General features: G+C 39.1%; 1 protein-coding gene across 1 annotated transcript in view; it reads left to right on the top strand.

The window, feature by feature from the left end:
- The first annotated feature begins 2,112 nt into the window (after positions 1–2,112).
- The window catches only part of LOC115232251 (protein amalgam), a 26,707-nt gene continuing 12,351 nt past the window's right edge, over positions 2,113–16,468 (top strand). The window contains exons 1-3 of the mRNA XM_029802086.2: positions 2,113–2,321; positions 4,698–4,832; positions 12,826–12,969. Of these exons, the coding sequence (XP_029657946.2) occupies positions 4,760–4,832; positions 12,826–12,969 (217 nt within the window). The 5' untranslated portion in view covers positions 2,113–2,321; positions 4,698–4,759. The remainder of the gene's footprint in view (positions 2,322–4,697; positions 4,833–12,825; positions 12,970–16,468) is intronic.

Below are 16,468 nucleotides of genomic sequence, written 5' to 3'. Positions count from 1 at the left end.
GAGAGGAACACAATTATCTTTCCCTGACGACGCACCATGAGGTAGAAACGGCGTGCACATCATAGAGAGATAAATTCTAAGAATAAATCATGTAACTCTGCATTTTACAATGCACCAAGTACTTAAATGAACGAGGTCACCTTTGTTTTTTTAATTAAGAGCAACTAGAATACATACGTAATACACACACACACACACACGTACGTACACATACGCTCGCACACACAGACGCACACACGAAAGTACATAACCCATTCACACAAACATGCAACACACAACACATGCACAAACGCGTGACAAGTTCGCTTTTCAAGCACATGGTTTCAATTTCAGCCTCACTTCGTGTCACTGTGACCAAGTGTTTTCTAATATAGGATCGGTTTCACCCCTGCTTAGTAATGAGTGAATTTGGTAGACGGAATTCGAAAGAAAACCGTCGTATACTCACACCACACACAAAACACACACACACACACACACACACACACATACACACACACACACACACACGTGTATGCGTTTATGCACATATATGTGTGTATATATATATATATATAGACGCAGGAGTGGCTGTGTGGTAAGTAGCTTGCTTACCAACCACATGGTTCTGGGTTCAGACCCATTGCGTGGCATCTTGGCCAAGTGTCTTCTACTGTAGCCTCGGGCCGACCAAAGTCTTGTGAGTGGATTTGGTAGACGGAAACTGAAAGAAGCCCGTCGTATATATGTATATATATAGATATATATATATATATATATATATACATACACATTTGTGTGTATGTTTGTGTGTGTCTGTGTTGACAACCGATGCTGGTGTGTTACGTCGCCGTCACTTAGCCGTTTGGCAAAAGAGAGCGATAGAATAAGTACTGGGCTTACAAAGAATATGTCCCGGGCTCGATTTGTTCGACTAAAGGCGGTGCTCCAGCATGGCCGTAGTCAAATGACTGAAACAAGTAAAAGATATTATATATATATATATTATATATATAATATATATATATATAATATATATATATATATATATATTATATATATTATATATCATTGTATGTATACATCTACGTGGGTATTTTTGTGTGTTTGTGTTGTACCCTGATCATCATTTAACTTGTGTCGGTTTGTTAACGTCCCCTAATTAAGCGGTTCGGAAAAGCACCGATGGAAGCAATACCATTTATAAAAGAAAAATAAGGACCAGGGTCGATTCGTTCTCCTAAAATCCTACAAGGTAGTGGTCCAGCACGGCCACGATCCAATAACCGAAACAAGTAAAAGATATATATATATATATATATATAAATATAAATATATATATGCATATAAGAGGGATGACCACTAAGTGGACATTCATTATGCAGGAAGTCGACCCCCTATGGTCTTACCACTAAGAAAGGAATAGTCTCAAGAAAATTTAGCAAATGCCAGAACGTAAGCAAGCAAGACAAATGAAAAGATACAAAATATACAGATTAATCACAAACCGGTTTCATTGTTACCACTTAGTGGTAAGACCATAGGGAGGGCGACTTCTAGCATAATGGATGTCCACTTAGTGGTCATCACACTTATATGTATGTAATATAATTTTTCTGAATCTTCAGATTTTTCTATATGCTAGACCACTGGTTTTAAATTGATATTAATCAAATTGATATTCAATTTTTTACCCTTATTATTTCATTCATATATATATATATTATATATATATATATAATATATAATAGGTTTTATGCTAAGAAACTTGCTCCTAACCCCATGTTTCCGGGTCAGTTCACACTCCATGGCACCTTCAGCAAGTGTCTGTTACTATAGCCACGGGCCGACCAAAGCTTGTGAATGGAAATTGTGAAAGAAGCCCGTCGTATGTATGTATGTATGTATGTAGTGTATGTATGTATGTATGTATGTATGTATGTATATATATATATATATATATAATATATATATATATATACTTTATTTAAAGCAGCAGAAAATTCAACAAAACCTGTTACTCTGAGATAGAGTCAAAGTAGATAAATTAAACTAAATTAAAATTTTGTAGACGCAAACTAATAACTCACTAATCTTAGGTGGTCATTCATTTTTGTAATATAAATACTTTCACGAATATGTGGTCTTTTTTTATCTGTTTCAGTCGCAAATCAAATGGTTGAGAGCAGATAGAAATGAAATAAAAACGAAGAGGAGGAGTAAATACATATTAGACAACCAAGGAAATCTGAAGATTGCCAACTTAACACTAACAGACGAAGGACCCTACAAATGTTCGAAAGGAAATGACGTATTCAATGATATAGACTTAGTTATACAATGTAAGATATTTCTTTTTGACTTTGGTTTGGAGCATGTCTAATTCTAATGAACTGGTACTTAAATTTTAGCGATGAGGTAGAGCTTGGAAGCACTCCGTCGGTTACGACGACGAGGGTTCCGGTTGATCCGAATCAACGGAACAGCCTGCTCGTGAAATTAACGTGTAAGTGGCTGAGCACTCCACAGACACGTGTACCTTTAACGTAGTTCTCGGGGATATTCAGCGTGACACAGAGAGTGACAAGGCCGGCCCTTTGAAATACAAGGTACAACAGAAACAGGAAGTAAGAGTGAGAGAAAGTTGTGGTGAAAGAGTACAGCAGGGATCACCACCGCCCCCTGCCGGAGCCTCGTGGAGCTTTAGGTGTTTTCGCTCAATAAACACTCACAACGCCCGGTTTGGGAATCGAAACCGCGATCCTATGACCGCGAGTCCGCTGCCCTAACCACTGGGCCATTGCGCCTCCACTGATGAGGTAGAGCAGGTCGGGTATGAAAGGAGATGTTAACTACGGCTGGATTTACATTTTGTCTTTTACTTGTGGCAGTCATTGGATTGCAGCCATAGTGGAACACCTTGAAGGGTTTCAGTCGAGTATGTCATCCCCTAGTACTTAGTTTTGTAAGTCTGGTACTTATTATGTTGTTGTTTTTTTGCCGAACCGCTAAGTTATAGGGGACGTAAACAAACCACCACCGGTTACCAACCAAGCAATGGTGGGCACCAACACCACACACACACACACACACACACACACACACCACACACACAGAGTGGTTTTCTACACTGTTCCCGTAGCCTAGCGGTTCGGCAATGAGACCGATAGAGTAAGTACTGGGGTCAATTCTTTCCACTAAAAATTCTCCACACCGATGCTCCAGCATGGCCCTAGTCGAATGACTGAAGCAAGTAGCAGATAAAAGATACATTCTAAGAGGAAAAACAATATTTAATACGAGTCTGGGTAGCGAATCTTCAGAGTAAAAAATGAATTAATACAAATTCTTGAAAATGTTCAAGATATACAACTTACATATTTCATAATTTATGTTCCTATAACAACGTACGTAACGCGAAAATGGCCCAATATACGACTTTTCGTAGTAAATGAATCGGTGCAACGCAGCAAAATAACACTCTTTTACTTATTTTAGTCATTTGACTATGGCCATGCTGGAGCACCGCGAATTGACCCCCGAACTTAATCTTTGTAAGTCTAGTACTTATTCTATCGGTCCCCTTTGCCGAACCACTAAGTTACGGGGACGTATACACACCAGCATCGGTTGTCAAGCGATGTTGGGGGGACAAATACAGACACACAAACATATACACACACACATACACACACGTATATATATATACATATATACGACGGGCTTCTTTCAGTTTCCGTGTACCAAATCCACTCACAAGGCTTTGGTCGGCCCGAGGCTATAGTAGGAAACACTTGCCCAAGGTACCACGCAGTGGGACAGAACCTGGAACTATGTGGTTCGTAAGCAAGCTACTTACCACACAGCCACTCCTACGCCTATACTGTGTTACAAAATTGAAGTGTTTACTTTTGTTTCTCTTTAGTCATCAAGTGTTATGACCTTTTTGCTTCTATCTAGAAATCAAAGGAAATGACTACTATTCCCTTCAAACTTTGCTTTTGTGACCCGGACACCATTGTTTTGAAAGTGACCTATTTTCCATTATATTTCACACAGATAGGGCGCTGAGTTGCTGAAACTGAAATATCGTTATAGCAAATACTCTGCTCAGTACTATAGATTTGCTTGTCAGTTGCTTGACCTTAACCACTTAGTGGCTGACAATATGTGCATCTCTGATCATGAGCAGGAGTAGTGGAGAAATATCATAGTCATGTGTTGAGAGGAATTCTTTGGGGGTTTTAATAAATTTAATTTGTTTCCGGGGTTGGGGGCCAAGCCGATTACATCGATCCCGGTACTCAATTAGTTCTTATTTTATCGAAATCCGAAAGGATGGAAGCAAAGTCGACCCCCGACGAAATTTGAACTCGGTAAGTACAAACGCTAAGCATTTCCCTCCGGCGTACTAACGAATCTGGCTGCTCGTCGACTTTAGGGTAAATATTATTAGAAACAGTATACCATTGATACGGTTCATCAATTTAATTAATCAACTATCTTCCCCAACTAACACCAACACTACCGCTTAAACTTGTGTAAAAAAAAAAAAAAAAACATTAACGAATGGAAAAACAAAAAGCAAACCCGAAAAACAACACGGAAAGAAGACAACATAGAAAAACAAAATAAGCAAAAACAAAACCTAGAAGTATAAAATATAAATGATTTTTGTCCTATGATTTTTACTAAGTACGGTTTCTTCTAATATACAGATTTACCAGTTATTACTAATATAACGGAAAGTTTTGAAATCGAAGAAAATGACACCGCTGTTATGACTTGCCTGTCCGATGGTTATCCCATACCTCGTATAACGTGGCAAATATCGGAAGAAAATCCAGATGAACGTAAGTCGGATTGCCATTTTATTTACTTATTTATTTGCTTAGTTCTGTTTGCTATTATATTTGGTTGTTTCACATGAAATGTTGCATTTTAAATTACTTATTTAAAAACTCAATTATGTATACCTTGCATTTAATCTTGACGCTTTTTCATTCCCTAACAATATTGGTATACAAAATTCGTACCCATAGACCTTATGAAAATGATAACAACCAAACTATGTTGAGTGATTTTCTCGTATGAGTACAAACTGGGTCACTCTGCCGCAGAAGCTCTACGGAATATCAAACGGGCCTTTGATAATGGTTTTGTTGACATCAGTACTATTCAGAGATGGTTCCAAAGCTCTCGTTCAGGAGATGAAAGCCTTGAAAATAAACCGAGGGGTAGGCCAAAATCAGTTTTTCGGCATGATGGATTAAATGACTTCGTTGAACAAAATCCAAGAACAAAGGTTCGAAAACTTTGATCAGAACTCCAAGCATCTCGCACAACTGTTTTTGGACACCTGTAAAAAATTGGGAAAGTTCAGAAAACAGATAGACTTGTTCCACATCAAATGAACGAGATTAAAAAAAAACAAAACAAAAAACAAAACAGACGCCTCGAAGTGTGCTTCTTAATGCTTTCTCGACTGGAAAAATACTATTTTTGCATTAAATCATTACTTGTGATGAGAAATGGATACTCTTTGACAACAGCAGGAGAACAGGCCAGTGATTAGATGCAGGAGAGTTACCTAAACACTACTCAAACCCATCATTGCACCCTAAAAAGTTAGTGGTCACTGTATGGTGGTCTGTGAAGGGGGTTATTCATTATTCATTATTCATTTTTGCAACAAGTAACAGCAACATTGTATTGTCAGGAAATTGATTGTACGCATGAGAATTTGAAAAAGAAACAACCCAGACTAGTGAACAGAGATGGCCCAATTTTGCTCCACGATAATGTACGTCCTTACACTCCTCAAGCTGTAGTCCAAAAGTTGCAAAGCCTGAATTATGAGATTTTGCACCCCCCCCCATTCCCTTGATATCTCTCCCACTAATCATCACTTATTTAAGCATTTTGAGCTTTTCATAAGCAATAAAACATTCTTAAATAGAGAAGAAGCAATTAAAATATTCGGACAATTTATCACAGCAAAAGATGAATTTTTTTTTTAAAGATGAAATATATGACCTATAAAAACGTTGATTAAAGGTCATAAATGAACATGGATCATACTTTGATTAAACAAATCAGTTCTCTAACACTTCTGAAACATTTTATTGTTACCTTTCAAATATGACATTTCATGTGAAACAACCTAATATATTATATTATATTATATTATATTATATTATATTATATATATATATAGAATAGGACCCTAGGACTTATTCTTTGTAAGCTTAGTACTTATTCTATCGATCTCTTTTGCCGAACCGCTAAGTTACAGGGACGTAAACACATCAACATCGGTTGTCATCAACCGATGATGTGGGGATAAACACAGACACGCAAACACACACACACACACACACACACACACACACAAATACGACGAGCTTCTTTCAGTTTCCGTCTACCAATTCCACTCACAAGGCTTTAGTCGGCTCGCGGCTTATAGTAGAAGACATTTGCCCAAGGTACCACGCAGTGGAACTGAACACGGAACCATGTGGTTGTTAAGCAAGCTACATCCACAATTTTTGCATCAAATCATTACTTGGTAAAGAAGCTACATCATGTAGAAAGTGCGACTGTGTATCTGTGTGTGCGTGTGTGTATGTATGTGTGTGTGTGTGTGTGTGTGTGTGTGTGTGTGTGTGTGTTGTTGTTGTTGTGTGGGTCGCATGTGTATGCTGTGTGCGTTCTAAGCGAACATAAAATTTCGAGTGCTTGCGTTAGCAATTCCATACGATCAAGAGCTGAATTCTTGCTACGTGACACTCGTTGTTTAGACCTTGTTCGTCACCTGATATCGTACCACCACCACCACTTCCACCACCACCACCGCCACCACCACCGCTACTACTACCGCCACCACCACCACCACCACCACCAACAACAAAACCACCACCGCCACCACTACCGCCACCACTACCGCCACCACTACCGCCACCACTACCGCCACCACTACCGCCACCACCGCCATCGCCACATTCCTCCTCCTCCACCACCACCACCACCACACCACCACAATAAACAAAAACAACAGCAGCAGCAGCAGCACCACCACCTCCTTCTGAATGACAAAGACGATAGCGATGATGATGATGACGACCACCACTATCAACATCACTACCACCACCACCACCACCATTACCATTAGGATGACGATGACGGCGATGATGATGACAGCGATGATGATGACTACGATGATGATGACTACGATGATGACGACTTCGATAACGAGGACGACACTGATGATGACAGAGATGATGATGACGGCGATGATGATGATGACATGGATGACGATGACGTCGATGATGATGATGATGGCGATGATGAAGATGACGGCGATGATGATGACGACGATGATAACGATGACAACAAGGATGCTGATGACGACAACGACGGCGATGACGACTCTGATGACGACGATGATGACGACGATGATGATGACGACGACGATGATGGTGACAACGACGAAGATCACGACGATGAGACGGCGATGAGACGATGGCGACGAAGACAACCACAACGATATGTAACTCTAGGTTTCGAACTCTACATCCTGACTTGGAATTTAGTCATGATTGAATTGCAGTCCTTGATTCCATCCTTTCGTATACATTGGTAAACTAAATATCGCTAATACTCAGGGATAAACTTAATATACTCTATCGGTAAAATGAATTTTTAAGTATATAATTATAAAATATAATTAATTATAATTAAGGGCGCTGGAATGACAGTACATATACGCTAGAAGTAGATGTCAAATACCTACAATCCGGCGCCCTTAATCAAAATTATATTTTTATAATTAAAATAATAATAAATGTACCCTTTTAAAGCCTAGCCAGGCTCATGGGCCCCGTTTCCCCGGTTTCAATGGCGTATGTGTTCCCCAGATGGACAGGACGCCAGTACATCGCAGCATTACTCATTTTTGCCAGCTGAGTGGATTGGAGCAACGTGAAATGAAGTGTTTTGCTCAAGAACACAACGCGTCGCCCGGTCTAGGAATCGAAACCACAATCTTACGATCATGATGCTGACATCCTAACCACTAATCCACGCGCCTCCACTAATTTTTATAACAATATACTTAAAAATTAATTTTTACCGAAATGGTCGTTTTTTATAAGCTAGCCACTGATATAATCATTCCTCAATTTATAAGTATAACTAATTTTTGAGTTCTCTTGATTTTTGACAATAACCACATGGCCGAGATGGGCGAGTAGATGTAATGTATATATTGGTATCTGTACCAATTGGAATTCAGTCACGACTAAATTCTAAGTTACGATGTAGAAAGTATGAAAAGCAGAGTTAGATATCATTGTGGTTGTTGTCATCATCATCGTCTCACCGCCGTCTCATCGTCGTCATCGTCGTCGTTGTCGTCATCATCATCATTGTCCTCAAATGTACGTATATATAGGCGTAGGAGTGGCTGTGTGGTAAGTAGCTTGCCTTACGAACCACATGGTGTCTTCTACTATAGCTTCGGGCCAACCAAAGCCTTGTGAGTGGATTTGGTAGACGGAAACTCAAAGATGCCCGTCGTATATATATATATATATATATATATGTGTGTGTGTGTGTGCGCGTGTGTGTATATGTGTTTGTGTGTCTGTGTTTGTCCCCCTAGCATCGCTTGACAACCGATGCTGGTGTGTTTACGTCCCCGTCACTTAGCGGTAATGCAAAAGAGACCGATAGAATAAGTACTGGGCTTATTAAGAATAAGTCTCGGGGTCGATTTTCTCGACTAAAGGTGGTGCTCCAGCATGGCCGCAGTCAAATGACTGAAACAAGTAAAAGAGTAAAAGAGAGTAAAGAGTATTCAAGATACATATACGCATATACATGTAAAAGTACTTTGTTGATATTGTTGAGATATCAGTGAAGGAGACTTGGATCTAGGTTAGAAACCGGATGCTTCTCTATTGACAAAACATCCTGAAATAACAACTGAATAATGACACAATCATACAGTCATACATACATACACGGCAATATTCTTTCAATTTCCCGTCTACCAAATCCACTCACAAGCCTTTTCATACATACATACACGGCAATATTCTTTCAATTTCCCGTCTACCAAATCCACTCACAAGCCTTTTCATACATACATACACGGCAATATTCTTTCAATTTTCCGTCTACCAAATCCACTCACAAGCCTTTTTTTTTTTTTTGGTCCAGGACTATAGTTGAGGACGCTTGCCTTAGTGAGACTGAACCCGAGATCGCATGGTTGGGAAGCAAGCTTCTTAACCACACAGCCACGCCTGCTTTAGGCAGTTTTGCATTCCTTCACAAATTTAGTGGAATTTTGGTGTTGGGTTCAGATATCATTGGGAAATTTTTCTAGCTTTCATCATACTTCACCCAAATTCTCGCTGTGTGTCGCTGCTGTTATTTGAGTCATAAGTTCGAAGTCACTTGTGTAAGAAGTGAAAAGAATCACACAAATTTGTAGAAGCCAGAAAATATTGATAACACTTAGAAAAAGGAGGGTTTTTTTCCATTCACTTCAGTGAATGGAACTTTGGCCACGAGGAACAAATGTCATCAGACGGTATCCAACGATCATCGGGTGTTTCGACCCTGAATCGTAACACCCTCCCGTTGATGGGCCAGCAGAGGTGACCAAATCACCGCTCTTCATCTCCTCCTGGCGTACAGCTTAACTCCTCTCTCTTACTCCACAACCAGTAAGAAGCTCTTTCTACTGCCTCTCCCATCTTGCGCACAATCACCCTTCGCTCCTTTCCTTTCATTCCAGTGGAATATATTCCATTATATGGGAAGCACTCCGTCGGTTACGACGAGGAGGGTTCCGGTTGATCCGAATCAACGGAACAGCCTGCTCGTGAAATTAACGTGTAAGTGGCTGAGCACTCCACAGACACGTGTACCCTTAACGTAGTTCTCGGGGATATTCAGCGTGACACAGAGAGTGACAAGGCCGGCCCTTTGAAATACAGGTACAACAGAAACAGGAAGTAAGAGTGAGAGAAAGTTGTGGCGAAAGAGTACAGCAGGGATCACCACCATCCCCTGCCAGAGCCTCGTGGAGCTTTAGGTGTTTTCGCTCAATAAACACTCACAACGCCCGGTCTGGGAAACGAAACCGCGATCCTATGACCGCGAGTCCGCTGCCCTAACCACTGGGCCATTGCGCCTCCACTATCCCATTATATATATCCTAATGGAATATATATATAATGGAATATATAAAGAGTACATTCAGACTTATAAATTGAGGATATAATCATTAAGATAATTATATCAGTGGTTAGTGTATAAGAAACGACCATATCGGTAAAATTAATTTTTAAGTATATAATTATAGAAATATAATCATAATTAAGGGCGCTGGAATGCCAGCATCTATAAGCTAGAAGTAGATGTCAAATTCCTACGATCCACTCTAAATTTGTTCTCTATTTATAACCCAAGGTCGAATGCGAGGTAATGAGCAAGAAGATTTACAAAATTTCGGATGAACATAAATTGCGACTAAGGTTTGGTGGTATATTGCAACTAAGGTTTGGTAGCTCTGTAGTACAAATGTCTTGTTTTCATAAGTTTTGAATTAAAATATTCCACCAAGCCTTAGTCGCAATTTATGTTCCTAACACTAAGTTAATGATAACTAAGTTATTTTACTAAATTCTTTGTTATATTTGAAATAATTGAAAGAGACACAGAGCATCTCAAAATAAATACAGTAACGAAAGGGTTAAGATTTCGTACTCTTTTATAAAGGTTACTTTACACTCCTCAGTAGAGATACACCGACAGTATATAAGCGAAAAAATACATATACATACCCATAAATTTCTGTGTACAGATACCAGTATATACTCTTTTACTTGTTTAAGTAATTTGACTGTGGCCATACTGGAGCACTGCTTTTAGTCGAGGAAATCGACCCCAGGACTTATTCTTTGTAAGCCGAGTACTTATTCTATCGGTCTTTTTGCCGAACTGCTAAGTTACGGGGACGTAAACACACCAGCGTCGGTTGTCAAGCGATGTTGGGGGACAAACATACACACAAACATTCACACACACACATATATACATATACATATATACGACATGCTTCTTTGAGTTTCCGTCTACCAAATCCACTCACAAGGCTTTGGTTGGCCCGAGGCTATAGTAGAAGACACTTGCCCAAGATGCCACGCAGTGGGACTGAATCCAGAACCATGTGGTTGGTAAGCAAGCTACTTACCACACAGCCACTCCTGCGCCTAGGTGTGTATGTATGTGCATATTTGGAATCATGTGCAGATTGTATGTTTCGTTTTATGTATATGCATGTGCAGATTTGTATGTTATATAGTTGCATGTCTAGACATGTATGTATGTATCTATGTATGTGAGGCCGGAGCATCACTCGGTTTTCATAACAAATAAGATTACAACGCTCCCCATCAAAACGGGAACCGGTCCGTCCCAGGGTTAACTTCCTAGCTATTGGTGGAACCTATTTACAACTAAGTGGACAACTATTTACAACTAAGTGAACCTATTTACAAAATAAGAACACAACGTACCACCCAGTCTGTGAATGCAACACCTAAATGATAGGCAACGCGGCTTTACATGACTTACATTCTCATTCATAATTTAGAAATTACAAATAAACTAATTTCAATCTTATCCTTAATTACTGTACAGGTTAACATGATAAGGCAACCATGATTTTTAGCTGTTATTTTCTTATAATAATGATGATGGTGATGATGATGATGATGATGATGATGATGATGATGATGATGATGATGATGATTATAATAATTATTATTATTCTGCTCAATACCACAGATTTGCTTGTCAGTTGTTTGACCTTAACCAGTTGAGCATGTCCCTTAGTGGCTGACGATATGTGCGTCCCTGATCATGAGCAGAAGTAGTGGGGGAGCATCATAGCCATGTGTTGAAAGGAATTCTTTGAGGTTTGGATAATTCACCTCTGGAAACATGGGTGTTTCGTTCAACATCCTTAAACAACCTTTATTCAAGGACCTCTTGAGCGGGATGGGTTACTCGACCAGAAGAAAATTCTAACTGGGCCCCACCTGCGAGGTCATGCGCTGTTTATCTTGATATGAGATCACCACGTCGCGCACATATGGATGTGATGCATGTGCCTAGTGTACCTTTATCAGACGGATAGTCATGATGGGTAGTCATGATGGGTATATTTTACCCCAGTGTCACTTTGATGGCATGCACTGCTCTCTCACTCACCCACTCACTCACTCACTCACTCAATAATAATAATAATAATAATAATAATAATAATAATAATAATAATAATAATAATAATAATCCTTTCTACTATAGGAACACTGTTACTTCCGTATTCCTCAGTGAGGTACGTCGTTGTGTGGTATACAGTTATTCTTTGGTAGACGAGGATGTCTAATCTCGAAAAAGGTTTAGTGATTTTGGCTACGGGTACAGAAATCTCGATTGTGATATTCGAACCACCAATCTCTTCATTGGCTTATCTCGGTCATCATCATGACGTAACCCTCAGCAAAATCATCATCGTCACTATCATCATCATTTTCTTCTCATTCTCCTACTCCTGGTTCTTCTTCTTCTTCTTCTTCTTCTTCTTCTTCTTCTTCTTCTTCTTCTTCTGCTGCTGCTGCTGCTGCTGCTGCTGCTACTGCTGCTGCTGTTGCAGCTTCGTCTTCGTCGTCGTCGTAGAGGTCGTTGTCGTTACGGACGACGACGACGACGACCACCACCACCTAAGTAATTTTCATCAACAAATTTTCGAATTCTTTATATTTTCAGCAAATGTGTTCGTTTGGTCATGGTTAGGGAATGGTAGTACCATAAATGTGACGATGCCGTGTAGCCATTGCAATGTCAATGTCAAATGCACAGCAGAGAATTCCTTAGGAAGAGAATCGAAGAGCCTGAAAGTCGCAATTATAGGTAAGTATTGTACTGATTTCTACATATTTTAGTCAGAAGGGTGTAGCCGATGAAATCAATAGCAGTACTTCATTGGTACTGATGAAATCGATAGCTGTACTTCGCTGGTGGTGAAGGCGCATGACTTAGCGGTTAAAACGTCGGTGAGCAAGACACTTTATTTCACGTTGCTCAACTTCATTCAGCTGTAGAAATGAGTTGTGACGTCATTGGTGCCAAGCTGTATCGGCCTCTATTTTTTTCCCTTGGATAACATCAGTGGCATGGAGAGGAGAGGCTGGCATGCAAGGGCGACTGCTGGTCTCCTATAAACAACCTTGCCCGGACTTGTACCTCGGAGTGGAACTGTCTAGGTGTAATCCGATGGTCATTCATGACCGAAGGGAGTCTTTACCCTTTTACTCTTTACTTCACAGGTTCTTTAATTTACCAAACTCGGAAGTATGGAAGACGAAAATGGACTTGGAAGAATTTGAACTCATAACGTAAAGAACTGGCTAGAAGTCCCGAGGCATTTATTTTGACTCCCCTCAAACGATTCTGTGAATCGAAGTGTATCATATTGATTTCAAATTTTGGCACAAAGTCAACAAATTCGGGGAGGGGATAAGTCGATTACGTCGACCCCAGTATTTCCCTGATACTTAACTTATCGACCCCGAAAGGATGAAAGGCAAAGTCGACCTCGACGGAATTTGAATTCAGAACATAAAGGCGGACGAAATGCCGCTAAGCATTTTGCTCGGCGTGGTAACGATTCTTTTCTACTCTTGGCGCAAGGCCTGAAACTTTTGGGTAGAGGCCAGTCGATTACATCGACCCCAGTGCGTAACTGGTACTTAATTTCTCAACCCCCAAAAGATGAATGGCAAAGTCGACCTCGGCAGAATTTGAACTCAGAACGTAAAGTCAGACGAAGTACCACTAAGCATTTCACCCAGCATGCTAACGTTTCTTATTTCTTTATTGCCCACAAGGGGCTTAACATAGTGGGGACAAACAAGGACAGACAAAGGGATTAAGTCGATTACATCGACCCCAATGCGTAACTAGTACTTATTTGATCGACCCCAAAAGGATGAAAGGCAAAGTCGACCTCGGCGGAATTTGAACTCAGAATGTAACGGCAGACGAGATACGGCTACGCATTTCGCCCGGCGTGTTAACGATTCTGCCAGCTCGCCACCTTGTCGAAACCTATCATAATAGGTATTAAACAAATGCAGTAAAAGAAGTATGCTTTCACGCTGACCTCGGTAGAATTTGAAATAAATGTAATTTTCGTAATGAGCATGCGAATCCACAACAAAACTACAACAAAGCTACATCTTAAAAAAAAAAAAATCTTATGAAAATTAAAAAAATTAAAAAGCATTTCAAGTGATTGAAAAACAATTTTGTCAAGATTCTATTTTACTATATAACCATCCTATGCTCTTCATTCCCCATGATGCAGGAATAGGAATGTAAGCGGCCCAATCAACTTCCTAAAGAATTTTCCAACAACGTAAACAACTGGCAACCAAACAGACATTGCGTAGTGTTTAATGACTCATGTCTTAACAACAATAGCAAGAGTGTTCGCCTGCGAAGGGTGGAATTCTAATGCGAAGTTTGTTCTGAGGCGGATTGAGAAACTACATATTGCTTGTCTGCGTCTCTGTCTGTTTGTCTGTCTGTCTGTCTCGCTCTCTCTTTCCTCCCCTCCCCCTCTGTTTATATATACATTTATATTATATATATATATATATATATATAATATGTATCTCATATGTATTGTATCTATGTGTATGCATGTATATCTATATATATATAGTATATGCATATGTAATAATATAATATATTATATATATGAATATGTATAGTATATGTATGTATATATATATATATTATATATATACATATAATATATTTTATAATATATATATATAATATACATATATAAATATAATCTATATATATATCTATATATATATATATATATATATATATATATAGACACACCCACTCATAAACACATACACACACACACCACACAACACACACACATATATATATATATATATACATATATATATATATTTATAACTATGTATGTGTGTGTATATATATGTACATATATACATAAATAAATAAATATGTCTATATATATATGTGTGTGTGTGTGTGAGTGTATATTTATATGTATATTTATATATATTTATATTTGTATACGTATATATAGCCATATATGTATATAATAACTATGTTATGTATGTTGTATATGAACTTGATACAAGATTTCCTGGGTATGCTCTGCCTATATTTCTTGTATGCAAATACGTGAATTTGTATGTATATTGTATGTATATGTAGATATATGGAAAACAGAGTAACCAGGATGTGAGAGTCGGACCGCTAGGGTTAAATCTGACCTTGGTTCTATGTAGAGTTGAGCAAACGAGAGCAATATGAAATGAAGAGCCTTGCTTAACTCTACAACGCTTGTCTGGAATTGAACCCAAGAACTTATAAGCGTGAGTGGAAGGCTCTAACCACTAGGCTATGCGCCTGTTTGTATACATACGTCTATACATACATACACTCTGCAATAATACAATTTCTGTGCGGGGCAGTAAAAGTATGCAAGTCTTTTCTTATGTTCACTGTTCTTCTAGCAATGGGAATTTGTGTCTTTAATTGAGACCAATTCCTTCCTTATATGGTACTCCGTCGGCTAGGATAATAAAAGGTTCCAGTTGATCCGACCAATGGAACAGCCTGTTCGCGAAATTAATGTGCAGGTGGCTGAGCACTCCACAGACCCGTCTGCCCTTAGTGTAGTTCTCGGGGACACAGAGTGTGACAAGGCTGGCCCTTTGAAATAGAGGTACCATTCATTTTCTGCCAGCTGAATGAACTAGAGCAACGTGAAATAAAGTGTCTTGCTCGAGGACACAATCGGGCGGCCGGGAATCGAACTCATGACCTTACGATCGCGAGCCGAATGCTCTAACCACTGATCCACGCACCTTCCCTTCTTTATATGAAAATTCCAGAGTTAAAAATAGAAGAATACATACATATGCACTCGAACGCCCGCGTGCCAATATAAACTACACATACGCATATATATATATATATATATATATAGTTAATCCAAACAAGTAAAAACACAGAAAAAAAGAGAAAAAAACACAGCAACGCGAGGACGTGGAACAATTAAAGTATTATTGACGCTCAGGAAGAGGGAAGGAGGGTTTAACGTTTCGAGCGGAGGTCTTCGTCGGAACAAGGAGAAGGAAAGATCCCCGAAGGGAGACAGAGGAAAAAATATTTTTGCTGGGGTGCTCAAAGATCATAATAGATATATATATATATATATCTATATAATAATATATTATATATATTATATATATATATCTATATATATATATATATATATTATATATCTATTAAATAAAGAGAGAGAGAGAGTGAGAGAGAGAGTAAAATAGAATCGTACAGGTATCCTTAAAGA

This window comes from Octopus sinensis, unplaced genomic scaffold, assembly GCF_006345805.1.
Source record: "Octopus sinensis unplaced genomic scaffold, ASM634580v1 Contig20162, whole genome shotgun sequence".
Lineage (NCBI taxonomy): Eukaryota > Metazoa > Mollusca > Cephalopoda > Octopoda > Octopodidae > Octopus > Octopus sinensis.
Note: the sequence above shows the minus strand (reverse complement) of the source record. Positions and strands in the feature narration are given on the sequence as shown.